This window comes from Dipodomys merriami, unplaced genomic scaffold (genome assembly GCF_024711535.1).
Source record: "Dipodomys merriami isolate MVZ:Mamm:240054 unplaced genomic scaffold, mDipMer1.0.p SCAF_574, whole genome shotgun sequence".
NCBI classification, from domain to species: Eukaryota; Metazoa; Chordata; class Mammalia; order Rodentia; family Heteromyidae; genus Dipodomys; species Dipodomys merriami.
Window position 1 is genome coordinate 380,001 of NW_027206151.1, and position 11,485 is coordinate 391,485.

The 11,485-nt window shown below is 67.3% G+C and overlaps 2 protein-coding genes across 3 annotated transcripts in view; both read right to left on the bottom strand.

Annotated features, from left to right (window-relative positions):
• LOC138813012 (protein-glucosylgalactosylhydroxylysine glucosidase-like) overlaps positions 1-138 on the bottom strand; it is an 11,532-nt gene extending 11,394 nt beyond the window's left edge. For both annotated transcript variants that reach the window (XM_070001288.1, XM_070001286.1), the window contains exon 1: positions 20-138. The gene's annotated coding sequence lies outside the window, so the exon portion shown is untranslated. The remainder of the gene's footprint in view (positions 1-19) is intronic.
• A 2,756-nt stretch (positions 139-2,894) lies between these two features.
• Positions 2,895-10,351, bottom strand: LOC138812984 (NACHT, LRR and PYD domains-containing protein 6-like). The gene is made up of 8 exons (XM_070001224.1): positions 10,323-10,351; positions 9,437-9,717; positions 8,610-8,648; positions 6,729-8,454; positions 5,744-5,836; positions 4,800-4,970; positions 4,561-4,728; positions 2,895-4,243 (listed from the first exon to the last, which is right to left on the bottom strand). The coding sequence occupies exons 1-8, from the start codon at positions 10,349-10,351 to the stop codon at positions 4,105-4,107; spliced, it is 2,646 nt and encodes an 881-aa protein (XP_069857325.1). The 3' UTR covers positions 2,895-4,104.
• Positions 10,352-11,485: the final 1,134 nt, after the last annotated feature.

The window sequence follows — 11,485 nt, forward strand, 5'->3', positions numbered from 1 at the left end:
GCGGGTCTTTGGGACTCACCGCAACCCGGTTCGGTCCCTGAGCGTCCCAGACAGCGCCCGGGACCCTCGGCTCTACCCCGAGACCCGCGCTGCTCTGGCGGAGGAAGGAGAAGCCTCTTTCCGCGAGGAGCCGCGAGACCCGGGCGGCCCGGCTCGGTCCCGCCCCGCACGTCCCAGGCGAGCGGGCACGCCCCTCGGTGGGCGGGGCTCCGTGGCCCCGCCCCTCGGCAGACGAGGCCCACTCGGTCCCGCCCCGCATGTCCCAGGAGAACAGCCACGCCCCTCGGTGGGCGGAGCTCCGTGTCCCCGCCCCTCGGAGGGCGGGGCTCCGCGCTGCCCGGCCCTCGGGCTGTCGCTCCAGGAGGCCGCTTCCCTTCCCGGCGCCGGGGCGCTGCCCCGCCCGAACCCCTCCCCCCCAAACGTAATGAACGGTCGGCCTTTGACCTTACACATAACTCTGAGCGCGTGGCCCGCGCCAGTCATCCTAGCTGCTCAGGTCTAGGATCCTGATTTGCGTTCAGCCAGGCAATCAACCGCCGGAAAGCTGGAGGAGGCGGCGCGGCTCCGGCGGATGGCGCCCGCCGGTGGCTCGCGGGAGTGGACGTGGACGGCCCCCACTCGTCCTCCTGGAGCAGCGATCCCGGTGCGGGACGGCGCGCTCCCCAGCTCCCAGCCCAAGTCCGGCTGACGCCTGGAGCGGGCGCGGGCCCCGCCCCGGGCTGCCCGGGCCTGGCCTGGCGTCGGTCCTGTGCTCTGCCCCGCCCCAGCCAGAGTCGGCTCAGCTAGAACGCGGCCCCCCGCCCCTCCTGCCCCGCCCGCCCCTCCTGCCCCGCCCCGCCTGCCCCGCCCGCCCCTCCTGCCCCGCCCCGCCTACCCCGCCCCTCCTGCCCCGCCCCTCCTGCCCCGCCTCTCCTGCCCCGCCCCGCCCCTCCTGCCCCTCCTGCCCCGCCCCTCCTGCCCCGCCCCGCCCCGCCCCGCCTGCCCCGCCCCTCCTGCCCCGCCCCTCCTGCCCCGCCCCACCCCGCCCCGCCTCCCCGCCCCGCCTGCCCCGCCCCGCCTGCCCCGCCCCGCCTGCCCCGCCCCGCCTGCCCCGCCCCTCCCGCCTGCCCCGCCCCTCCCGCCTGCCCCGCCCCGCCTGCCCCGCCCCTCCCGCCTGCCCCGCCCCTCCCGCCTGCCCCGCCCCGCCTGCCCCGCCCCGCCTGCCCCGCCCCTCCCGCCTGCCCCGCCCGGCCCCGGACGGGAGGGGAGTCGCTTTCTGCCCAGCCGCTCACACTGGCCTGGCCTGCCCGGCCCTCCGCCACGCATGCCCCATGCCACCCACGGCTCGCCCGGACCCGCACTGGCCGCGGGCTGTCCCGCTCGTGGCTCAAGCGGCCGTGAGGCCCGTGCGGGTCTGAACAGCCGCCTGGCCGAGGCCCCGCCCCTCACCCGGCCCCCTCACCTGGCCCCGCCCCTCACCCGGCCCCGCCCCTCACCCGGCCCCCTCACCTGGCCCCGCCCCTCACCTGGCCCCGCCCCTCACCCGGCCCCGCCCCCTCACCCGGCCCCGCCCCCTCACCCGGCCCCGCCCCTCACCCGGCCCCGCCGCGACCGAGCGTTCGGAGCGCGCGCCTGCGGCCCTGGGCCCCGCACTTTCCCAGCCCCTCCGCCCGTCCTCGCCGCCCCTCCGCCCGTCCTCGCGGCCCCTCCGCCCGTCCTCGCCGCCCCTCCGCCCGTCCTCGCGGCCCCTCCGCCCGTCCTCGCCGCCCCTCCGCCCGTCCTCGCGGCCCCTCCGCCGAGCGCCCGTCCTCGCGGCCCCTCCGCCCGTCCTCGCGGCCCCTCCGCCCGCCCTCGCCGCCCCTCCGCCCGTCCTCGCGGCCCCTCCGCCGAGCGCCCGTCCTCGCGGCCCCTCCGCCCGTCCTCGCGGCCCCTCCGCCCGCCCTCGCGGCCCCTCCGCCCGTCCTCGCCGCCCCTCCGCCCGCCCTCGCCGCCCCTCCGCCCGTCCTCGCCGCCCCTCCGCCCGTCCTCGCCGCCCCTCCGCCCGTCCTCGCCGCCCCTCCGCCGAGCGCCCGTCCTCGCGGCCCCTCCGCCCGTCCTCGCCGCCCCTCCGCCCGTCCTCGCGGCCCCTCCGCCGAGCGCCCGTCCTCGCGGCCCCTCCGCCCGTCCTCGCGGCCCCTCCGCCGAGCGCCCGTCCTCGCGGCCCCTCCGCCCGTCCTCGCGGCCCCTCCGCCCGCCCTCGCGGCCCCTCCGCCCGCCCTCGCGGCCCCTCCGCCCGCCCTCGCCGCCCCTCCGCCCGTCCTCGCCGCCCCTCCGCCCGTCCTCGCCGCCCCTCCGCCCGTCCTCGCCGCCCCTCCGCCGAGCGCCCGCCCTCGCGGCCCCTCCGCCCGCCCTCGCCGCCCCTCCGCCCGCCCTCGCCGCCCCTCCGCTCGTCCTCGCCGCCCCTCCGCCCGTCCTCGCCGCCCCTCCGCCCGTCCTCGCCGCCCCTCCGCCGAGCGCCCGCCCTCGCCGCCCCTCCGCCCGCCCTCGCCGCCCCTCCGCCCGCCCTCGCGGCCCCTCCGCCCGTCCTCGCGGCCCCTCCGCCCGTCCTCGTCCTCGCCGCCCCTCCGCCCGTCCTCGTCCTCGCCGCCCCTCCGCCCGTCCTCGCCGCCCCTCCGCCGAGCGCCCGTCCTCGCCGCCCCTCCGCCGCCTCCTCCGGTGCCGCTCCCCGTGGCCTCTCGCCCTGATCTGCACTCGGCTTCCTGCACATTCATGGTCACATGCCCGTGTGCTGGGCCTTGTCTATTTACCATGAATGCATTATTACCCTAGCATCCAAACATGACACATACACACAGTGCTCTACATGTTAATGCATTGTGTTTACTGCATCTTATTTGTGTATCAAACATACTATGCACAATACAGTTACTCTATCTTCTGTCGTATTTACTTATGATGACGTGTGTGCTGTACCCTGTTTGTTTTATGCTTCTATTTATTGTATCAAGTTCATGTATTACTTATGTACTTATTGCCTTTTTGTCAAAATGCCAGCTCAAGGAGGACGAAGGCTTTGTCTGCTTTCTGGAAGAACGAACTTATTTATAAAGGGCTCACTGCAAAGTGTCCCCTCGGCAAGGGTCTCGGGGGCTGGCCACGCCAGGGATGAGCAGACGCCTCAGGGTTCAGGGCCCCGCTTTCCTCCAGGCTTTGTGCGTTTCCTCCGCAGTGAACTGAGAGTAAACCCTGCCCAACGCAGGCAGGCGGGTGCAGACTGCTCACACTTGTTTATTTGTTTGTTTTTTTAACTGTATTTTTTTGTCTTTTCTTTTTTGGTACTGGGGATCGAACCCAGGACATTGCAAGCGCTTTGCCACTGAGCTACATCCCAGCCCTGCTGACACTTTCAAAAATGATTCCAGAGGAGAACTGATTATCAGTGTCTTGGGTCTCCCCACTTGCCACCACCCCCAGACTGACCTGGGCTATTGCTCTAAGTCCACCCTCTCCTGGCCCCCTTCCTGGAGACCAGAGAGAGTGAGTGGATGGCTCGGACTCAGGCCACAACCCTAATGCCAAGTCCCATGTTCTCAGGGAAGGCCTTCCTCCTTCAGCCTGAAGATGAGGGCCAGGTTAGAGTGGTCCCTATAACACTCCATAACGAATTCCATTAATATTAGACAGAATCTACTGGCTACATTTCACAGGATAAAAACCAAAGCCCAGACAGAGGCACACAGAAGCAGGCAGAATCCAGCAGCCCAATCTCAGCCTGACCCTGAGCACCTTCCCCCAGAGCCATGGCCCGAGAGTCTCCACAGCCTCAGAAGCTTCCTCTGGAAAGGAAGCCAGCAGTCTGCCAGCACACACAGGCGCTCAGCTAATGGTCTTTCCCATCACTGCGGGTGGCTAGAGGCTCTCCGGAGAGGAAGGCAGCAATGGCTGTGAGGCTGGGGGAGGGAGAAGCCAGGACCTGGAGGGAGGGAATGTCTGAGGCCTGCCTGAGATCAGGGGCTGGGTGTGTGTGGCCCTCCCACTTGCCTGCTCAGGGCCTCTTCTCAGAAGAGCTGCCTGGAGGCTAAGGAGAGTTCTGCCCTTGGGATGGGGAGGGCTTCTCCATCTGGACTCTCACTGCACCCCCCGGCCTCACAGGGCACTGACACATTCCGTGGAAGGCTCTAGATGGCTGTCCAGTGCTGGGTGTACGATGACCAGACCTGGCTTTTCTGTCTTCAGTGCTTGAAGCTCCTGCTGTGACTGCCCACTCAGCTCCACTGAAGCCAGACTACAGCCACATGCACACAACAGGGAAGGCGGGTCAGCAATTAGAATCTGTGTGAGACTGGAGACCTTCTAGGGAGTAAAAGGCTATTGGGTTCACTGGCCCAGACTTCAGGCATGGGTAACTTGGTTCAGGCCGAGGGCCAGGGTGTCGGAAGATAGGTGTCTTCAAGCTGGAGCCTCAGATCTTCACGTGAGGTTGGGCACGTGAGCTGGGCATGTGGGGGGTGTCTTGGAGGGATTTCCCTTAAAGGTGCAGGAGAAACCCTCACAGCCTCTGGCCCCAGAGTAGGTAGGCTGGGCCTCAGCACCCCCCTTTACCTAAGGGTCTGCAGGATGCATCCTGGATGCCGCAGGACTGAACACAGGTAAGTCACCATGGGGCCTGTCAGCTGGCAGCCACTGAGGTCCAACGTAGTCAGGGCAGAACTGTGCCGGAGCAGTCCAACTAGGTATTGGAAGGCTCCCTGCAGGCCCAGCTGCTGCACCCTGGGGAGAGGGCTGACCTCAGGTACTGCTGGGGCTGGGGTCCCGTCCATTCCCTCCAGGCCGGGCCTCACCTGAGGGTCTGCACCTGGCACTTTGGCCAAGCCAGGCCCTCACTCAGCATCCGCATGCCTGCCTGGCTGAGCCGGTTCTGGAGGAGGTTCAGCTCTGTGAGGGAAGGGGCTGCCCTCAGGGCCTCCGAGAGGTCTTGGCAAACCACGTCGGGGAGTTTGCAGTGAGCCAGCCTGTGATGGAGAAGCAGGGGGACTTGTGTGCAGGCGCCTGGCCACTTCTCAGCGACATAGACTCCCCCCACTCCTTGGTGGGCTGATGCTCAGTCATGGGCCTCTCTTAAATGTCCATCAGGTTGAGATGGGCCATTACTTGTTTAGTCAGCCAGTCCCTGATTGTTGGGCAGTTGTGCTGTTTTTGTCTTTTTTTTTAAATCAACGTGCTGAGCATCTTCCTACACTCAGTACCGGTCGGATTGTTGAGTTGTCCTGGGCGTCTCACGTTAACTGGCAGCAGTCCAGCCCTTTGTCAAGCTAGTTTACCATCTGGCTGCTAATGTACAACTATTCTTTCATCATGCTCTGTCAATATCAGTCCCCATAGCTTTTATTTCTTTCTGCTCACTGGTTGGAAAGACACCTCATTCTAAGTACCTTCTGAGCCTCACTAAGCAGCACCAAGCCTCTGAGGCAAAATCTGCCAGCTGCGTTTTACAGGGAGGAAACGAAAGCCCAGAGAGAGGCACACAGCAGCAGGCCAGCCTGAGCTTGGAGGCCGACTCCAGCCATCTCCCACAGCACTCAGAAGCACCATCTGGAGAGAAACTACGCCCTTATCATCTCTGTCCTCCAGGGTGGCAGCCCGTGGCCTTCCACACAAATCAGCAGACTGCTTCCTAGTGGCCCCTAACTCAGCGATGGGTGCCTAACAGGCTCCAGCTTTCCCCACGAGCCTGACTTCTGCCTCTCCACAGGGCGCTGGGCTGTGAGGCCCCTCCCTCACTCACGTTAGGCTTTGCAGCCCACACTGCGGATCAGCCATGGCCTCACAGAGTGGACGCAGCAGGGAAACTGGGAGATGTTTCGTGGTGGCTCGAGAGCTGTCAGGAGAGAGAACAATGTGAGGCCCACGGCACCCTTTCTAGGCCCTTCTAGAAAGGGGTCCTTCCCATCTTAGCTTCTGCAGTGCTAGAGCTGGCTTTGCCACTCATCCCCACGCCAAGTCAAGACCCTTCCACCCTCAGTATCTTCCCCCCGCCAAACCCAGACATGGGTTCCCTGGGCCCAGCCTCTGTCAACACCCTAGCAGAGGCTGAGCACTGAGAAGAGGTGCTGCTAAGAAACTCTAGCAGCAGCTTCATTTGGAGGAGCTGAGGCTCTGGTGGAAGATGGGCAGTGGAGAGAGCATGGTGTAGGCTGGTTAAGGGGCACTCCTGGGACCAACGGAAGCCTAAGCAAGCTGGGGGAACCAGGGTGCGTTTGAGGACTGGCAACAAGCGCAAAGCTCAGGGTAAAAGGGCATAGCTGCTGGGCACGGGTGGCTCACACCTGACATCCTAGCTACTCAGGAGGCTGAGATCTGAGGGTTGCGGTTCAAAGCCAGCCCCAGCAGGCTTTGACTCTTATCTCCAATTGGCCAGTAAAAATTCTGAAGTGGAGATGTGGCTCAAGTGGTGGAACTCCATTTGAGCAGAGAAAGCTCCGGGATAGTGCCCAAGTTCTGAGCTCAAGCCCCAGGACAAAGACAGGCACACAGACACACACAGAGTATATTGAGAAGACAAGGAGGAGAGGCTGAGCTGTGTGGAGACATGGCGGCTACGCTGATGGCGGAGGGGAACCGCGGGAGGAAACCTGGGGGAGATGAGCAGCCACCTCACCAGGGGGAGGGCAGAGCCAGCTCCCGGACCTGAGAGCTTCGGGTCTGAACAGGCCTCCGGAGCCCCGACACGGGCCCTCCGGCCAGAGGGCGGCCCTGACCCTTAGACTCACCCCTGAAGCCGCTTCATCAGACTCTTCTTTTCCTTCTCCTGGGCGGCCACCAGCCTGCAGGCGCGCAGCCGCAGCGCCTGCCCCGCGGGGCAGCACCGCACGCAGTAGCTCAGGACCTCGAGGTCCATGCGGCTGAAGCGCACTCGCTCGAGCACCAGCTCGGGCAGGCCGCTCAGGGCCTGGCGCACGAAGGCGTCGTCCTGGGTCTCGTACAGGCAGTACAACAGCTGCAGCTGGAAGCAGTCCTCCTCTCCGTCCTCCCGGTCCTCCCGGTCCTCCCGGTCCTCCCCGTCCTCCCGGTCCTCCTCGTCCTCCCCCTCGCCCCCCGGGGCCGCCCCGCGCTGGCCCTGCTCCCGCACCCAGCGCAGGGCGTCCTGCTTCACGCGCTCGGGGACCGCGCAGCAGAAGTGGCGCTCGACGTCGCGCGTCCTCTCGGCGTTCAGCAGGCCGAAGAGGAAGCGCGTGGTGAGCGCCAGGTGCCCGCACCGCCGGGCGTCGGGCCGCAGGAGCGTCTCCGCGCCCGCGTCCTCCAGCAGGTAGGACAGCGCGGCCAGGAACTCCTGGAAGCTGCGGTCGACGAACTGGTAGGTGACCTCGGTCTCCAGCACGCCCAGCAGCTCCTTCTTGACCAGGAAGGGCGCCTGGACGCGGGAGCGGCGGAGCTCCAGGCGCTCCAGGTCGCCCTCGGAGAAGCGCGCGCGGCGCTGGAGGACGCCGTCCCGGGCCAGGCGGCACAGGCGGCGCAGCTCGGCCCGCGCGCGGGGCGCGTCGTCGCCCGCGGCGCCCGCGGCGCCCAGCTCGCTGGCCACGAAGAGCAGGTACACGGCCGAGGCGGTCCTGGCGGCGCGCGGCGGGTCCCCGCCCCGCGCCAGCTGCTGGCGCAGCACGGTGCACACGATCCAGCACACGAAGGGCACGAAGCAGAGCTCCAACAGCGTCTCCTGCTCCTTGACCAGGCGGTAGGCGCGCCGGGCCTGGGCCTCGTCCCGGAAGAACTTGAAGAAGTACTTCTTCCGGTCGCGGACGGAGAAGCCGCAGACGTCGGCGGCGCGGCAGGGCGCGCGCGGGCGGCCGGGCGGCGCCTCGGGCAGCGCGGCGCGCGCCGTCACCAGCAGCCGCGCGCCGGGCAGCAGCGCCCTGCCCAGCAGGCCCGCGAGCACGCGCGCGCCGCCCGCCGCCTCCAGCGGGTCGGCGCAGGGCGCGGCGTCGGGCGGCACCTCGTCCGCGCCGTCCAGGATGAAGAGCAGCCGCTGCGGCCGCGCCAGCATCTGCCGCACCGGCGCGCCGCGGTCCGGGCACTGCTCCAGGACCAGGTCGGCCAGGCTGCGCCCGCCCGGCCGCTCCAGCAGCTCGCGGCACGGCAGGAAGAAGGCGAAGTCCACCTGGCCCTGGTACAGCTTGCCCGCCGCCCAGTCGTACAGGATCTTCTTGGCCGCCATGGTCTTGCCGATGCCCGCCGGGCCCTGCAGCACCACGGTCAGCGGCCGCTGGCCCTCGTCGTCGCGGCGGAACAGCCGGTTGAAGGTGTGCGTGTCGGAGCGGCGCGCGCGCCCCGGGGCGGCCTCCGCGGGGCCCGGCGCCGCCTCCCCCCCGGCGCCCGGCGCGGCCTCGGCCGGCGCCAGCAGCAGCTTGGTGAAGCGCTCGGTGATCCGGACGGAGCGGGCGTTCCTCTCCTTCACCCGCGCGTGCTGCCGGAGCACGTGCGCGCGGTACTTCTTCTCGTACTCTGCGCGGGGCGGGAGGCGCGGGCCGTGGGCCTGGGGCCCCCCTCCGCCCCTCCCCACCGAGGCCCGCCGCGGCCGCCCCACGGGGGCCCGGGCCCGACCCCGCCTCGGGCCGGGACGCGGGTGGCACCCGCGCGGCCCAGGGCGTCAGACCTACCGGACACGGAGAGCGCCGCCGAGGAGCTGGAGCCGAGCCCTGGAAGGGGAGCCCGCGGTGAGGAGGAGCCCGGGCGCAGCGAGGCCTGGGCGGGCGCGCCGGGGTGAGGAGCCCCCGCGGTGAGGAGGAGCCCGGGCGCAGCGAGGCCTGGGCGGGCGCACCGGGGTGAGGAGCCCCCGCGGTGAGGAGGAGCCCGGGCGCAGCGAGGCCTGGGCGGGCGCACCGGGGTGAGGAGCCGCCGCGCGGTGAGGAGGAGCCCGGGCGCAGCGAGGCCTGGGCGGGCGCGCCGGGGTGAGGAGCCCGCGCGCGGTGAGGCCCGGGGCGGGCGCGCCGCGGGGCACGTGGAGCCGGGCTCACTCCGGCTCCTCTGGACCGGGGCGCCCCGTGGGGGGTTGCAGGTAAGTGGCAAGGTGCTTTTTCCGGAGAAGGGACACGGAGGGCGACGGGCAGCACAGCCCTGAGAACACCCCGGAGTCGTCGCGAAGGAAAATGGGCGCCGGCCCGGGGGCCCGCCCGCCCGCCCGCTGGGGCGCCCCCTCCGCCCGCCCGCCCGCTGGGGCGACCCCCCCCCCGCCCGCCCGCCCGCTGGGGCGACCCCCCCCCGCCCGCCCGCCCGCTGGGGCGACCCCCCCCCCCCGCCCGCCCGCCCGCTGGGGCGACCCCCCCGCCCGCCCGCCCGCTGGGGCGACCCCCCCCGCCCGCCCGCCCGCCCGCTGGGGCGACCCCCCCCCCCGCCCGCCCGCCCGCTGGGGCGACCCCCCCCCCCGCCCGCCCGCCCGCTGGGGCCCCCCTCCGCCCGCCCGCCCGCCCCGGCCGCCCCGGCTCACTCTGCAGTCGCTGCGCCTTCAGACGCGCGGCCACGTCGCGCACGTCCGCCCTCTTGAGCGTCTTGCGGGCCACGTCCAGCGCCGGCTCTGGCCCGTAGAACTGGGTCAGCTGCTCCACGAGGTCCACGGCGTCTGCGCGCTCCAGCCGTCCCCAGGGGATGCTGCGGCCGTCCTCGGACGCATCCCGGAGCTTGTGCCGAAAGCGCTTCAGCTGCTCCTGGCTCAGGTCCTCCAGCGCAGCCAGGAGCAGCTCGCGGGCCACCGCCGCCAGGGGCTGCACGCTGGGGGCGAGAGCCTGTGTCGCATGCGAGGCATCCTGACCCAGGGCAGCTATTCATATGCACCCTGGGCTCGCAGAGCCAACTTGGATCAGGGTAAGGTCTTAGAAAGCGACTGGGATGGGGTGATGCCGCTTGTTTTTTTTTTTTTTGGGGGGGTGTAATCCCGTGTTCCAAGGCTTGAACCCTTCACTGCTTTTACTGACCATTGCTTATCCCTCTGCCTCCTGTCCTCCTCCTCCCTGTTACCTGGCTAGGACTGGTAAGCTCCAGATGAGGTCTTCCCGAGGCCCTGGTTTTGCCTTTCTCTGTCTGTCTGTCTCTCTGTCTGTCTCCCTCTCTCTCCACATCCCCCCCCCCCTCTCCTGGGAGCCATCACAGCTCCTCAGCAGGGAGCAGACAGCCCAGGCTAGTTGTGAACTTTCGACAACAGGGGCAGGCCTACTGCCCACTTTGGTGTGCTTCTAGGAACAGACCCAATAATGTCCTGTGGGGGTACAGGGTAGGCTTAGGAAAGGGGGTATAAAGCCACAGGGAATGAGTGGGACCAGAGGCCCCCAGAACGGATGCTGCCCACTGGTGGTGACCACCGAGGGAGCTGTACTCACCTGGAGCAGGAGGCCCCTGCCTCATCCATGGAGGCTCAGTCCTTGGGTTTGGCACTCAGAGGAAGGGGCAGGATCAGGGAGGTGACCTTTCCCAGGCTGACTTGGCCAAGTCCTGGTAGTAGAGTTGTTCAGCCCCATCCATTCCAGCTCAGCCGGCACTGAGCTTGAGTTCAGTCACCAAGGTCAAGCTCAGGTTCTTTGGAACCTGCACACCCTTGCCTTTAAATATGGAGCTTGTGACCTTTGGCTTCCTACTACTGTTATTCCCTTTGCATTAACACTCTTCCAGTGGGGCGTGGTATCCAGCTTGGCTGTGAACAAACAGGTTACTCAGAACCAATGGCATGGCTGCCCCAGAATCAAGATTCTGCAGCCCAGGCAAGGAAAAGGTTCCAGGGAACAAAAGCACCAGAGTAAAGGAGGAATTGTGTGCAGAGTATTGGGAAAGAAAGGCTGTTACCTGGGCATGCAGAGGAACTGGGATAGGATGAGTTCTGCAGCTTCCCACATCTGGCCCAAGCAGGCTGATGGGTGGAGGTTTGCCTATGCCTGGTGTTTGTGACCTCCCCCAGGCCTCAGGTGTAGGGCTGCGCTTCCTGTGTGGCATGGCTGCATGGGGGTATGGGCCTTCAGGGCCATGACATTGTGTTGGTGTGACTGTATCTATCATGGGCTGGTCAACAAGTTCCAAAGATAACAAGTCTGAATCCCTGGAAGCTGGGGATGTCCCTTTGCAAACCAAAAGGGACTTTGTGGCTGTGACTACATGGAGGGACTTGAGATGGAAGACAGTCTTGGATTACCAAAGTATACCCTAAGTGTTCTCAGCGCCAGAAGATGGAGGCAGAGGGAGTCTAGAATTGGAACATGGCAATGTTACATGGCTTTGATGATGGAGGAAGGAGCTACAAGCCAGTAAACACAGAACATCTACTGGAGACGCAGCAGAACAGGCCAAGGGAGAGGTTTTCCTTGAAGCCTCTTGATGGAGTGTAGCTGAGACAGTTCCTGGATCTCAGCCCAGTGAAACTGAATTTGGACTTCTGGCCTCCAAACTGAGAGAGAAGCAATGTGTTACTTAGGCCTCCACATTTGTTGTAGTTGTTACTGAGCAACAAGAAATGTGCCCAGACTCATTAGACCATCCTCTCTGGCCACAGGTT

Bases quoted from the DNA above. Each gene is read 5' to 3' on its own strand.
- LOC138812984 (XM_070001224.1), bottom strand. From the start codon at position 10,351: ATGGATGAGGCAGGGGCCTCCTGCTCCAG. The intron at 8,649-9,436 runs GTGAGCCGGGGC...CTCCCCTTCCAG, and splicing joins GAAGGCGCAGCGACTGCAGA to GGCTCGGCTCCAGCTCCTCG. The intron at 8,455-8,609 runs GTAGGTCTGACG...CGCCCCGCGCAG, and splicing joins GGCGGCGCTCTCCGTGTCCG to AGTACGAGAAGAAGTACCGC.